General features: G+C 38.3%; 1 protein-coding gene across 2 annotated transcripts in view; it reads right to left on the bottom strand.

The window, feature by feature from the left end:
• Positions 1-15,574, bottom strand: part of LOC124111593 (orexin receptor type 2-like) — a 74,999-nt gene that overhangs the window by 45,914 nt on the left and 13,511 nt on the right. The window contains exons 1-2 of one of the 2 annotated variants that reach the window (XM_046471345.2): positions 10,866-11,027; positions 1,061-1,981 (exon numbers count right to left, since the gene is read on the bottom strand). In XM_046471345.2, coding sequence (XP_046327301.1) covers positions 1,061-1,456 — 396 coding nt within the window. In that variant the 5' untranslated portion in view covers positions 1,457-1,981; positions 10,866-11,027. Of the gene's footprint in view, positions 1-1,060; positions 1,982-10,865; positions 11,028-15,574 lie in introns of those variants that run through there. The other variant, XM_046471344.2, reaches the window with a different exon arrangement.

Raw genomic sequence — 15,574 nt, 5'->3', positions numbered from 1 at the left:
AATGCTGTCGATCCACTCATAGAGCCAGAAACCAAGATGTATCATCAAGATATTCAATTTGAATTCTGTGAAACGGTGTAGTTGAGAAATCGATAAAGTTTTTACCCTTGTGCCTTTATACCATCGTGTCCAGACACGTTCATGGATGTTAACTTAAAGCTATGATCCCCCGAGAAGATTTGTGACATTCCAACCATTATCCTATTCAATTATAGTGACTGTACTCAGATTTTTTTATTATTGTTTGGGGATAATCGCTTAATGAAATTTCCATCGATGCCCGTATGCGTCAATACTATAAAATAATTTCAAGGGGTTTTATGGAAATGCCAGAATGAATAGGGAAAAGAATTACAAGCTTAAGGTACTTCAAATTGACGAAAAATAGCTAAAATATTATATTGACCAGAAAATAAGTACAGGATTCATATCCATGTGTTTAATTTGTTCATGTCTGTAGGCCTAGCAGAAATCGACAAACTATATTATTTAACTTGTGACATGTCCTTTGTTGATATGGTAGACATATTTTGAGTTCATTATTGTGGAAAAGGGGCGTTTGATTCGTCTAATGGCTAAAGTCCGGTTTGGAAATGTCACATGAGAAGAATATGAGAAGCTCATTTGAGGTCACCCGCTGTAATATTGCTCGATTATTGGCGTCAAACACAACTCACTCACTCGCTATTTCGGGAGATGGTATCATGTTGTTCGATTTGCGTGTTTAGTAATGAATTACTGACTGTTGATAGGCTGCTGTTAAGGCGTCGGCCAATAAGCAGGTAACCTACATGTATATAATAAAGCATTTGGAAATGGTTAACAGTGAAAGCATGGCAGTGAGACGTAGGGTGACCAAATCTGCCAGGTCCACCCTTATAAGTGATCTTCCCGAATGGTCATACGATGTAGCAATTTTAGTTCAAACCGATCTAACTTGTGTCACCAAGAAGGTTGTATTAATTGATAATATCCACTTTATACACTTGCACCCTAGGTGAAACTAAGGTTCACATGAATAGTATTGATATAACCATCGTTATTCGTGTAAATTACTTACCTGTAAAAATATCAGTATTTTACAAATCGTTGATCCGAGGAACCAGGTCTGTAACACATCTGATACCAAGGTCGAAGGTAAACACACAAGAATGACCATGAAGTCCCCTAGAGCCAAATTCACTATAAACACATTGGTCACCGTCCTCATGCTGTGATTCTTCCATACTGCGTACACCACCAAGAAGTTGCCAACAAGTCCCAATATGAACGTCAATATGAACACAATGATGATAGGCCATTCATAAGCTCTTGGGAACAAATGTTCTTTGATTGCGTCTAGATAGTCTTCTTCATTCAGGCAGTATTCATTCCAGCAGGTAGTTTTATTATCATCCGTGTCATTACCTGTCATATTTCCAGTCAGATAATCAACGGTTACGTTCATTACATCCATGCTGAACCTAACACAGGTAACCCACGACTGTTAAAGTTCCGCCAACCTTCAAAAGATCCTCGTGTGTTGCAAATCGCACGGCTAGATAACTTGTTTGCTTGTACACCTGTAATCCTACTCGCATCTATTTATACTCCTCAATACACCATACATGTCATAAATGTTTAATTATGAAAACGGATTATTTATTAATTACAGATCTTCTGCAGGGTGTTACCACGTGTCCATATAACTAACAAATATACTTGGTAGAAAGTAGAACCTTGTGTTTGAACTTGATACACAAGGTGCCACCGGGATCCCTGTTGATGCAGTAGGTCGGAACAAGACGATGGGTATTCAACGTATTAGATGAACACAACGACGTGATTATCACAGTCAATTTGCAATGTGTAGAGGCAGAAAATTAGAGAATCATCCTTTACTTGCTAATGCCGGACTTGACGACTATAACATTGACGTATGTACTCAGGTGGGAGGTCTGTTTCCTTCTCATACAGTCGATCATATGCTGACACCATTTATCTGAAAAATCCAAAAAGATGAGATGAGATAATTACTTGTAAAACGATTTGCGTCAGATGCAAATGAATTTTCTGTTAAAGACCTGTCGACCAATAATCAGTCTTGTGGACACTGAACTGAGCACTGCTTACCAGGGTAATGAAGTGTCAGTGAAGATAATACCTTGTCGTTAGTCCACAAGACCCCAGGACACACGAGAGCGATCCGTTCAGATCATTTACAAACTCTGTCGGGACCAAGTGGTAAATTATCTCTCTGAATGACTTATCTGTGAGTCCACAATGGAACTGTACATATAAGCTGTATTCAGTGTAGGTAACGCACGAAATTAATAACTCGGCAGGTCGATACTTCATATCTATTTGGGTCAGTTAGCGAAATGGCTTGGACCCGAATAGGCTTTACTTGTTTAAGGTGATGATTGGCAGGTTCGCTTAGGAAAGTTCTTGAAGGCTGGTAATGATGACTATTTTCAGGCCGAAATGATAACCATCTTCGAGTCCCGTTAAACTCATCTAGCTGATAGCTGCTACGCTAATGGTGCTCACCCAGCGACTAACATTGTCACTGAAGATTGTTTCAACGTTTCATTTAAATAAACCTAAACATGATGAATGTAAATTGTGGGGAATTACTGACAGAGAAATCTATACGTTGCCCTAAATGATAAGCGCGTAACATATACCTGTACCAAGAATCCCATGACGATTTCTTTATTCTGTTGTCAAAACCACACGGTAATACGTTGACCAGCAAAAAGTTTTCAAATTTTGATCGGAATATTTCAGCTATTTTCGACAGAAAGTACCTGTTCTTTATCTCAACGGCTGATGAAATACAGACTTAAGCCACTTCAGAAATGGATGAGTAAATGGCACTTGTACATGACATGATGAAATTTCAGACTTCAATCTAAATCGTAACAACATCATGCTCATCGTATTTCGCATTACCAGTTACATTGATCATCTATTAAATGCTTAAGTTGTCCATTCCTGTCAATCATAAGGTTATTTTCTCTACACAGACAAAGTACAAACGCCAGAGCACTTTTCTTATGCAAATGCTCACGAGTATTTTCGCTTTTGTTCAGAATATGGAACTAATTTGCAGAAATCGTTTGTGAACTTTTCGCACTGATAGTTGTGTGTACGTTTTCGGTGAATTGATGGATTGATCAGGTGTGAGGTTGTAAAGATATGAGGATGTGATGTTATCTGGTTGAGGTTGCTATTGGAGGTTGTAGAGGTATGAGGATAAAAGGATGTGAGGTACCATGTCTTAGGATACGTGAGGGTGTAAAGGCATGATAAGTTTAGAATGCGATGGTGTGATGGCATCTGGTGTTAGGATGCTATGTGAATTTGTAAAAGTATTAAGGTTTAAGGATGCAATAATATAATAGGTCAAGGTGCGAGGATTCTACAGTGTGAAGGTGCGAATATGTAAGTAGCGAGGATGTGCATGTGTGAGGTTCAGCGGATGTGTGTGCGTGTGTGCTTAAGGCATTGTGTGTGGATGTGATTAGGATGGGAAATGGGTAATGCTAAGAGAATGTAAACATGAGAGGTTTGTATAGTCTACTGAGACGTTTCGCTATATGCTCTGTTGTAACTGTATGTAGCGATATATTGAGAATCATAATTGTGTGGATTAAACTGTATTGATTCTGCTTGTCCATTTTATTTTGACTTATGTTGAATAAACAGAGGTTTTATAATGAATAACATGCACGTTTGCCTGAGTTTGCATATGCTAGTGAAATTCTTTTCTCACAAGATTTCAAAAAGCGTCATACGAAACTTGCTCAAAAGTTGTTTGATCAGGGTTTCAACATTCAAGGCCTCAGCAACTTCTTTAAACTTTCCAAAAGTGTCTTGGTAGACATGTGGAGGACAAAGCTTAATTTGACGCATTAGTGACAAAGATGATATCCGATGCAATGCTCTGTTCTGACATGTATCATATGTTCCCATATTTTTTAAGATGAAGAATTGACTTGCCTTCGTTTGCATGTGCTTGTGACAGGTGCCACCACTCGGGGAGGATACGCTCACTTGGAGACTTGGTATCATCACTGACAGCGATTCATAAACACATGCTTATGATACAGTCGGAATCGTACACAACAGATGTATTGTGATTATGGTAGCTTGTTTGTCGCCTAATATACTTATGCTTGAAGAATGTTTCCTTCTTTAGGTCCAAACGGCATTGCTATCTTTGATTTGTGTGTTCTTTGGATTTTGTCTTCTAACAAAAAAATATGATTCAGTGAGAAGGTCACACCACATGCATGGAGTGAATGTTTCAATAATTACAAAATATGTCATGCCACAGTATGGTGAGACATCATCTGATAGGTTTCGACTCACAGAGCTTAACCATAAAGCGTTGTTCTTAAACATGTATATTTTTAAACATTTTAACCAAACTTCTGACAGGAACAAATCACGTTTTGTTGTTTCACGTAATATTAAGGTTAAGCCTTCAAGACCATCTGGGTTCTGAAAAGTTTTTTTAAGATTTTGTAAATGCGTTTTCGTTCATGATAAAATATAACATCTGTGTCCTGTTATGGCTCTAACAATTCTGCTAATGTTTAAGGATCATCTCTTCAACAGAAGAAATCGAAGTTTATTATGGACTGACAAGGACAGACGGACAACACATGATACGATGCGATCAATTGGCCCGGTGAGCTACACAGTGATGAGAAAAACAAGGAAATAGGCTTAAGAGATGTATTGAAGATAGAAGAAACGCGCTTACAAATAAGCCGGTCCTCTTCCGTTTGACCTTTCTACTGGGCGTATCACAAATTCTAAGGATAAAAACTTTGTAATTCAGCTTCTTCGAAGATGCTAATTTTTCGAAATGATTGAATTGGTGTAATTAGCTGGCACGTGAACACAGCATGGTGAAACTTCAAATCTAATCTAAACCTTAAGACGACATCCCAGCCACCATGTTTCAGGGTAGAGGGTCTATATCGAATTATAAAGTGTCCAGCTTGCCGCCTCGATTTGTATAAATGCCCTGCATCTTTAAATAAGATTACTCCCCAACTCACGCAAAGCTATGGCTTTTTCATATGGAAGCGAATTTTGACTAACGCAATTGTAGGACCTTTACTAAACGCAAAATCCTTGAGAGAAATAGTTACTGGGACTTCCTCCAAGTGCTTGCCCGTCCACGTGGCCAATTAGGAATAGCACTTGATTAACGGCGATCAGTATAATTTGACTTCCGTTGCAACAGGCACATTTTGATTGGAAAATAAATTCGTCAAACCTTTTTGAAGGTAGTTGTGGAGAAGTGCGGATTGAATCTTTTTTGTGGTTCTCTCATGTTTCATGTTGGCTTTGTAGATAAACTTGACCACGATTTTCGCGCCACAAAGGATTAACAAAAGGATCTCAGGGGTAATATCGCAATAGATATCGATTGTATGGGCCGCGAAAGAAGATCTAATCATTATATCATAAAGAGTCAGCCTTTGAATGATTCAATCATTGATTCTACAGCAAGACATTCACGATTCTTATAATGTTACCGACCATAGGACGTGAACAGATGCCCTTACTTGATTTTCGTAAGGAAAAGGACTACGTCTCATTGAAATAGTTCAGTTACGGCTGTGGTTAGGATGACGGGACATTGGTACATCGTATATCAAGCAACTTAAAAAATTCATCATGTGTGTTGATGTTTTGTGATCTAGCATATATTGTGAATGCATCAATAGAGGATGGCCTTTGATGCACATAACGTACATCGTGATTCTATACTGTGTGGCTGCAGCGAACCTACACCATGTTGATGCCACGCATCTTACTGATCGATGTGAATATATCATCATGGCATTTTGTTATAGAAAATATTTATAGATGCATCATGCTGAGAATCGCGGATAGGTGCAACTCACATACGCTAAGAATCAAAGGACACATTTGTTAACAGGACAAAGTAGAATAATTGACATGACATGACATGACATGATATGGCATGATATGGCATGAGATAGAAGAATGTAATTCCAATACGATATCGATTCAACACATATCCCTTTAAATGCATATACATGTAAATATGTGACGGTGATAAACTATATGCAATAAGTAATTACCACCGTAATTAATGCAAAAGATATCAAGTACCAGTTTGCGGTAAAACAACATATCCTACGACACACTCCGGCGCAGTGGTGACTCAGCATAACACTATGCTGGCTGGCATCTGAGACGCTAGAATCCAATGTTTAATCCAATAGATGTTTATCAATTGGCACCAATGACGTCATACTGCAAGGGGCATAAGCCATGGTGTTTTTGTTGTGGAAATAGAACACTTGGTAAATGTGAAAAATATAAATCGTTTTAATGGGAAAAAAATGTTAATTTATTGTGATATTTTTATATTTTTGTCTATGACACTTCTAGGTTAACACTTTTAATGTGGAAAAAGTACAAGAAAAATAGGTTCATTTCCGTGTGAACTTGCCCTTTAAGTTATTTGTCTCTGATCATCAAAAATACTATATACAGACATAATATGAATATAAAATCAATGTATATCTTGTACACTGTCTTACTTCAATTTGCGTGTTACCAGTGATGACAAAACTCCCCCGAAAACATGACACCTCATTTGATGTAGTGCACAGGTAATGGCTTTTTTCTCCTAATGCTCGCAAAAGAGCTCGCACAAATTGCTGAAACACTTTTTCTACACCCCTTTCTTGGCTCCGAGTGAGATCGCATTTCCTACCAAAGACACGGTGAATTGTATGTTGAACACAAACATGTCGGGGCACAGAGATGCAGAGTCGGCAAAATGATGAAGTCTGGTACCTCGATCAATGATGGGAAAACAATGGAAACTGCAGACAAATTGCTAGCATTTAGTCGTCAAATCCTTCGATAGCAAAGTGTTTAAGATCCATCTGGATGAAGATATAGTCTACTGAAGGGTCAATAGAGATTATTAGCTGAGTGTGTCTGTGCTTCTAATTTACGATGCGTAAACACACGGGTATTAAGCCATTAATTATATACTGTCATTCATAACTTAATGATATATTTTCATTCCCTTAAGGATCTCCATAACAAATTAACAACATATTAATATAACGCCTCAGTTGAGCGGCCTTTATAATGTGTAGTGACAAATTATTAGCAACCATGTTTCTTTATTGCGTCATTTGTGTTAATTCAATCCTTGAACTCTTATTTTAGTCCACACAAGTCAATTAAGTCTAAATAATGACGGAATGTATTTAACATTTGAATTGAAACAAATTATCCTGGCATTAATACTTGAAATTTAAACTCTAGAATTAGTTTATTCTCATGAGTCAAATTCTGAACTTCGGTAGCTGTAGGGTGTGTACATGTACGCCATTGGGTCCACTGTGGAACGTTTGATGGATGCTTTGGTTTTATTAAAAGCATGGCTGTTATGGATCCTGTATGACCGCACTAATGTTCAAATGAAGACAGTAAATTACCGAGTAAAGGTCAAAACTAATTGGTTTGGTACCTGGCGTTCAACGGTTCAAATTGTCTTGCTCTATCGAATTTGCAGTTTCTCTGTTGACTTTGGACTTTGGGATAGCATAAAGTGCCATGCCATACAAAATAATGATGGTTATTTAATATTTTGCGGAGTAAAAAAATCGCAACATTTCGTGTAGGCAGACACAGGTGGTCTATTGGCCTCATATGGACTTAATCGCCAGGTATTTATATTATCATAATTCACTTCCTGCCTTGCCATCTCTTCCTCGTCAGATAATTGACAAGAGTCGGCAGCGGGTCCGACAAGCCAAGAGATACAGCCATGTTATTTCTGGCATCGGTTCCAGATTTTGGCCTGGAGTATACGCTTTTGATGTAACTTACATTATTGCTGCATTTTACCAGAAGTTGTGCAAATGGATACCAAGATTTAGCAAGGGAAATGAAATCAACTACAAAATAAGCAAATTGGTATAATTGAGTTTCAAGATATGAGGAATTGTGGCCACACATGTCGATGGATTGGCATGCTATACACGTACCCCCCCCCCCCCCCCACACACACACACACAAATTGCAAGGGTGTGCTTAATTGGTATGACATCATCTTGCACAGGGGTCACAAGTAGATTATAGCGCCAGTCTGAACTATGTTTCGTCCCTTACCCGCGACATGAGAAGCTTTGAATTAGCCCGATTAAAACCGTTTGATTGTCATCACTATATTGTCATGGGTTTGACAAAAGAGCTAACATCCAGGGCCTGTGTCCCTCTGGGCTTCCCCTTAACTAAGCTTGTACTCAGTGATGAACTAGTAACTGGATCGTGTCCACCGCGATGTTCATGTACAGATAGAGATGTTTAGACTGATTCCCACTAGTTTTCGTATTGAACATAATTCAGAAACTTCAATTCATGTGTTTTTGATTACCCTAGCCTATTTTAATAGAGTATAACAATCAACCACATGCCAATGTTTGTACTTTACTAAACACTATATATACTAACCACACGCCTGCTAAATCCACGTCGATATCTCAGCTGAACTCTCACCAATACAATATGATGCACCAACATCTCAGGTTGTGTTTTTTATTCAACGCATTAAGTTATCATCAGGAGAGCTCAGCTACCTGCAATTACAGTTTCCAATAGGAAAGGATTTTCAACTGTCGACTTAAGCGGCATATTGGGAAAATAAATGTGCTTCTTGTAGATATTTAAGCCGATAAAAAGCTTGTGTTGCCACAATTAATTATAAAGGAGATATATTACAAAATTGCACGCAAGAGGTTTACGCCGATGTCAGTAATACTACAACTATGGCGGCACGCATTCATCGCATCTGGACTAGTCTGTAAAAGCATGGGCCACTTGCAAAAACAGCGATACATTTGGCACAGCCATAGTCGTTATGTTACTAATATTTTAACAATAATGTAACTTTCAGTTATCATGACTCACTAGATGAAGGTTTTATATTAACCCTTCATGACACCATTCATTCATTCAGCTCAGTGAAGGTATGTTGGTCGTCTCATTCAGCGCTTCCTGTAACTTTTCTGTAATTGTGTAATACATGGCTGTAGACAGAATTGATCAAGATACTCGCACTTTATGACTTCATCATTACAATATTCAATCAACAATGATTTTTTTTATAAATCCATATGGGATGCCATGAGACTCTGACGAACTATTACACTCCAACGTTAACGTCGTGTCATGCAAAAGATTCAATTTATCAAATTTCAGATCGACATAAGATTCAGTACAAACATCAGGAGATTAGTTGAGCTAACAATGAAATTTAAATAGAGTTCAGCGAAGGTTACAGTGAGAAATATGGTAACAGATATGTTTTCTGACATTTGCTGAGGTTTGTATTACGAAGTAATCAGCCAATTTATGCATAGCAACAGTCCAGAAAATGATTTTGACATATTTGCGTGAAGAGTAACTCCAGTTAGAAATTACATCACACGCTTGATCATGTTTCATCTGTTTGGAATTTCTTTGAGTCTATTTTACTGCATATCAAGTATCTTCCAATTCAATATTTGACAAACCTGTAATCCATTCTCGCATCCGATAGCCTTATCGTCTAACATGAAGGTATCAGAAATGGCATGCATTGAACCCATTCCCAATTGACACACGACTATGTGTGTATTCATTGGCTTTATAAAACCAGGGTTTTCAAAATTCGTATTACAAAATGAACAACATTATGATGCAGAAACAATATGGACTAGCAATCAAGGCCAATACACACTGTATTTGATACTTAATGAACTATTTGAGAAAAATGACGCACCTCAAACATGTAGTTGCTATCTTAATGCCTTAAAACGTTAGTGTACATTAAGGCATATCTGCATACACACTGTATTTATGTGTAGGGAGCATATGTTTTGAAACACATTTATCAAAAGAACATATTTAAAAATGACATAGCTAACGCCGAATGTACGAGCAGGTACCGTACTATGCCCTAGAAAAACGAGTACCGGGGATATCAGCATGACTTCAAGATTGTTTTATCACTTTCTGAAGCAAACGTGTTGCTATTGTTGATTGTCACATTTGGAATGTGTGTATTTACATCATCTGAACGACGATATATACATGACGTTTGGTTCGACAATCGCGAACAACAGATGCTCGTTATGAAAATATGTATGAGTTACAGTCATTATCTGCCATCTTTGATTGTTTGTTTGTGGTTAAATGCCGCACTCAGCAATATTACAGTTATATGACAGCAGTCTGTTAATAATCGAAGGTCGACAAGACAATCCAGTGATTAACATGATGACCATCGATCTACGCAACTGGGATCGATGAAATGCATTAACCAAGTCAGCGAACCTGAACACCCGATCCCGTTAGTCGCCTCTTACGACAAGCATGAGTTGCTTGTTGCATATTCACGCCCTATTCCGTTAGCACTCTTACGACAAGCATTGGTTGTTGAAGACCAACTCTAACCCGGATCTCCACGGGTTATCTACGATGTAATGACATTGTAGGTATATATTCAAATTCATAGAATGAATTAATAAAAAATTACAAAATAATTACAGAATGTAAATGTGCCATGGAATATATAATTATTGGTTGCGACTACCAGGCCAGCTGCGGAGCTAATTATTGCGTGTGATGAAGATTGTAATGGTTTACGAAATAGTTCCTGCACTCATCAAATATATGCAAATACAATCAAGTTATAGGTTTAGCATTCAGGACACATTCACCCTGATTTACTGGTTTAGATGTTGGCGTTTTGCCATTGTAATCGAGTAAATTAATAGTACAGCAAACACGTTTCGTCATATACGCCTATCCACTACCAAGATACTTACAAGTTTTTACCAAATATATGATCCAGAACAATTATCACTGCACGTAAAATCCAGTTAGTGAATACACATTTCTCCAATAAACACCAAAACCATTGGGCACCCTAGACTCCAGGCGAGAAAACCTTGGTTGCATTTGCCACAGTTCAAGATGCAGGGACGTAAATGTCGATGCTGCTTTCATGCCAGCGATTCTGTACAGATTGTGTGCACATGTATGTGTTCTATTTAGGACGAAAACAAAACATACACGCACGTTCTCAGCATGCATACCGCGTTGTCATCAATGAAAATAACAGCCCCAGAATTAGTCAATGTAAGCATGCACGCTTGTATCTACCTTGACATTTGCTTATGACTTTTGAGGTAAAGCTATTTAATTTTATTAGTCCTGAAATGTATCCAACATTGTTCCGCTAATTACGTGCTAAGATCGGCATATAAGTATGTTCTGTTTATAAGTGGTATATAGTATAATTTGACTTCCATCGGCTCAAACTGAAATAATGATGGGGAAGATGCTATCTGAATACTAAATAATACTTGGTCTCTTGCAATTAGACAAGCACGCATATTATTTACACATGTAAGCCCAAAGGCAACGATCCAAATTCGTCCCTTATGAAAAGTTAGCTTGTTGTGAAGTGTTGTTGTAACATGCCAAATGATACAGAATGTGTGCGAATGATCCATGTCCATGATAAGCCAAACATAGACAATCTCATCCAGATAACTGAACGAAGGAAACTTTGACAGAGGAGGTAATTTCATCGCCAACATAATAAACTCTAACGACCTTATCTGGCTCGGGATCCCGTGGAGAACATGAAACCGTTTTTTAGTTCTTCATGGAAATAAATCGTGACGATTTGACGCTGTGCTAGATAAAGAGTCTCAGGTCGACAAAAGTAAGATTTGTAAATGTCATTATGTCAAGCAGGCACCTCACAGATAGAATGTTATGTACAGAGAGTAATGAAATGTAAAGAAATGAATAATGGCGCCTGTAGAGAGCCACGGCGGTTTCATGTTCGAGGAAGCTTCAAACGACATGATTGTTTATTCTTCTTCTTAAGCAGAAATGCAAGGTGACAAACATGCATTTTCAGTCAAGCGTACAGAAGGTGTGGCCACTTGAGAAAATATGAATTAAAGGGGCATAACTTCCACCATACTTTCATTTCCTTCAGCACATATGCAAAAAGAATGGTTAACTCGCCTTGCTACAAGGGGTTTGTTGACCATCTGTGGAGACCAACGTTGGCCGATACACACGACCACGAACTGGCTGGTGCAGCATGCGTGTGATATGTCTTCGGAATTCAATATAATTATACTATATACAGGAGAATACATTCGTCTTGTTAAGCGGAATTGCAAGGTGACAAACATGCATTTTTCAGTCAAGCGTTCAGTAGGTGCGGCCACTAAAAAAATATGGGTTAAAGGGACATACCATCTACACACCTCCCATTTCCGTCAGCACACATGCAAGAAGAATGGTTACCTCGCCTTGCTTCAAGAGGTTTGTTGACCATGTGTGGGGCCAACGTTGGAACGATACACGCGGCCACGAACTAGCTTGTGCAGCATGTGTGTGCAATGTGATCGAAATTCAATATAATTGTAATATTTAAAGGAAAAGACAGTACATACATCGAAAATTAGACATAAATGTTTTCTCAATTAATTACGTCATTTCTATTATGGGTACATTTAATTCGACATGTTTTCCACGAACTGTTTCCTGCCGAAGAAATGTACATATCGTTACGACTGAAAACACTTGAGATTTAAGACTTCACTGAAAAGGAAACTTCTCTTGAATAAGTTATTTAAAAAATTATGTTTTTTTCTCATAACGTCATCATCAAGACAAAAGAAACACCAACATGGCAACTTAACGTAAAATATTGAAGGTAAAACACAACGATAAAGCTGATGAAAGCGGTAATATCATTTTTTGTTATCTGCACATAACGTAACTCTCGAAACTCTTCGGTATGATACGATCTATTTTGAAACACGGGCCACATAGGAAGGAGTACTGACATCGTGTGCAAGTCACAAGAACCAAAGGGATATCCTTGCCATCTGGTTCAGTTCATTGTCAGATACAGTCATAGACAGTAAGCGTGATATTACTGATAATCACAGCATGCACGAATAAGTTTAAACCTGCTTCAACTGATAAGTTCTAAGCCAAGTACGACTATGTATAGGACAGACACCAGAAAACAGGTTGAAGAATCGATTTCAGCAGTAATGCCAATTGTTGACTGACAAGCACGCAGTCATGTCCTCCGGCAGAGTGTGAAAGTCTCACATGCCTCGCCACCACCAGCTAGAGAGGCGTGCGCGGAAGCCATCTCTCAGGCGTAGTTTGGAGAAGACTTCTCGTTGTGGATACGTAGACGTATTATCGTAACTCGCACCTGACCTGTATTATATCTGCGTCGCTGATTATGAGAAATAATGAAGTCGGGGCCTGCTTTCAAATTTATATCCTTGATGTGGTTTTGCTAGATAACACGTCTGGGTGCGAGTCATGTGTTGAATGGGCCTCGGGAAATGCACACAAAAGCACGTTGGACATACATACACAAGCTAGACAGCATGCAGTCATGACAAATGTTCAAAAGAATATATTTATGCATCCATATTATGTGGAATTCTTAGCAGAGTTGGCTTGATACTCTTGGCTCGTAATATGATCTGTTTGACGATACTTCTCTGGAGATACGATGTGGCTGATGATACTTACCTTACGATACCATAATTATCCTTTACAATCTTTACTTTGAGATTGCATAAATTAAGTAGCGCGATACTTACTTCAGGATAAAATACATGTATCTATGATGACACCAGGACATACTAGCATTTCAAGACAGTTCCCAATCATGAATGTATCTCGGGTACCCAGTTGTTTCAGTTTCATATTTCATCTTGTATGTACATGTATATGATACTAGGTATGAATAATATTTATCACCCAATATACGGTTGAACAGGAGATGAAACTGCGTCTTAATGTTTTGCAGACCATTGTCACGTTATCAGTAATCATGCTGTCACAATAAATTGACATCGCAAATTTCTGCCACTGACGCTGATAATCTGTCGTTTTTACACTCGAGACACTGGTTGTTATATAACGTTTACAATGCGTAAATTCGACAGAATGATTTTAGATGATGCAGAGCTCCCACCTCCGTGTTTTTGACATCAAATGTATCGAGTCGTGTTGATACATTTGATATCCGGGTCAGAACGTGTAGCTTATGTAATGCAGAGTAACTAAGCAAGACATAGATACAATGACAGCTGCACGCCCTAATGGGGACATAATAATACCAAACTGTCGCCAAATGACAAATGAGACACATCTCCTGTATGTTAGCCAGATGCCACTGTTCAAGTTACCAATGACTGTTCTTGTTCACTTGTGTATTTGTGAAAGAGCAAGGCGTTTGACTCTTTCGGCTTCTGTGCAAGAGTTTCTGACAGTTCTGTAAGACAATTATTACCCCAGGGTAGCCTTTGTGTGTAAAGTGATATAGGGGCGCTAGAAAGTAGAACATTCAGCTGTTGCCACTGCAAGCAAAACATGCCGAGAAACCTATGGCGCATCAGTCAGTACACAAGATTTGGGGATGAAGCGGTGAAAGAAAGGACTCATTATGCCTATGTGTATTGAGTAGCTCTGTTGCGTGTTAACGCGATCCAATCTTTCTTCATTATGTTTATGGGTTTCTGTGAAAGCTGCCTCTCACACTCATCAACAGTAAATTTCATGGCAATTGCCTGCATAAAAATAAGCATTTTCCACATGTCTTTTCAACGGGGTATAATTTAAACATACATGTAATACTCTGGTAATAGGTTTACCACTGTGCACAAAATGAGCATGTAAGTAGATATACATTCTTGGTAAATTTACTGTCGGTTACAGTTGTTTCCATTGCATGTTTCCTGTATCTGGGTGCATGGGCACGTGAAGTGGGAGAAAACGTAGTATCCTTAAGCTATTGCCTGTATCAGCTGGGGTAAAAGGGTAAAGAAAATATGCCATCAATCTACGTAAAATGTGAGCATATGAATGCTCATCGTAGAAACTACGTCGTACAACGTCCTTCGGTAAAATGGTATCGTTTCGTCAACTAATACTCTGACAATTGAGGCATTTTCTTTTCCCATGCAAATAAGTTTAATCATGTTTGAAATATTGAATTATGAAAATAACTATATGTGTATGTACATAAAAGGCATACTATTGTAATACTATTCTGTTTTGTCTGCACATCTCTGTAACCCATATAATGCTATCATGCATGTCATCCCGTTGTTAATTCGGATCTTGTAACATCGGATTACTGCAAACGGGCTGAATTAGATCACTAGAAATCCGTTGATAAGAAGGCATTAATGGCACAACAGTTTTCTGAGAATCTATCATCATATGCCAGCATGTCTGGGTCAGAATAGAACCAAGTACTCCAGGCTTGCAATAGGAATCGGCGTTCGAATTTTTACGATATGTGATATGGCTGATTTTGCATCCTCGTACTGAGACTGCGTAAAGTGTTGCTGATGCTATCAATCACTGGTTACTTGATTCAGACTCGATTGCTTACAAAGCGCCGAAATGTAGATATTCTATTGTTGAAGCGTCAAACTTTCAAATATTCTTACTTTGTTGAGCGACAGTT

This window comes from Haliotis rufescens, unplaced genomic scaffold, assembly GCF_023055435.1.
Source record: "Haliotis rufescens isolate VD_foot unplaced genomic scaffold, xgHalRufe1.0.p SCAF_2, whole genome shotgun sequence".
In the NCBI taxonomy this organism is placed as follows: domain Eukaryota; kingdom Metazoa; phylum Mollusca; class Gastropoda; order Lepetellida; family Haliotidae; genus Haliotis; species Haliotis rufescens.
Note: the sequence above shows the minus strand (reverse complement) of the source record. Positions and strands in the feature narration are given on the sequence as shown.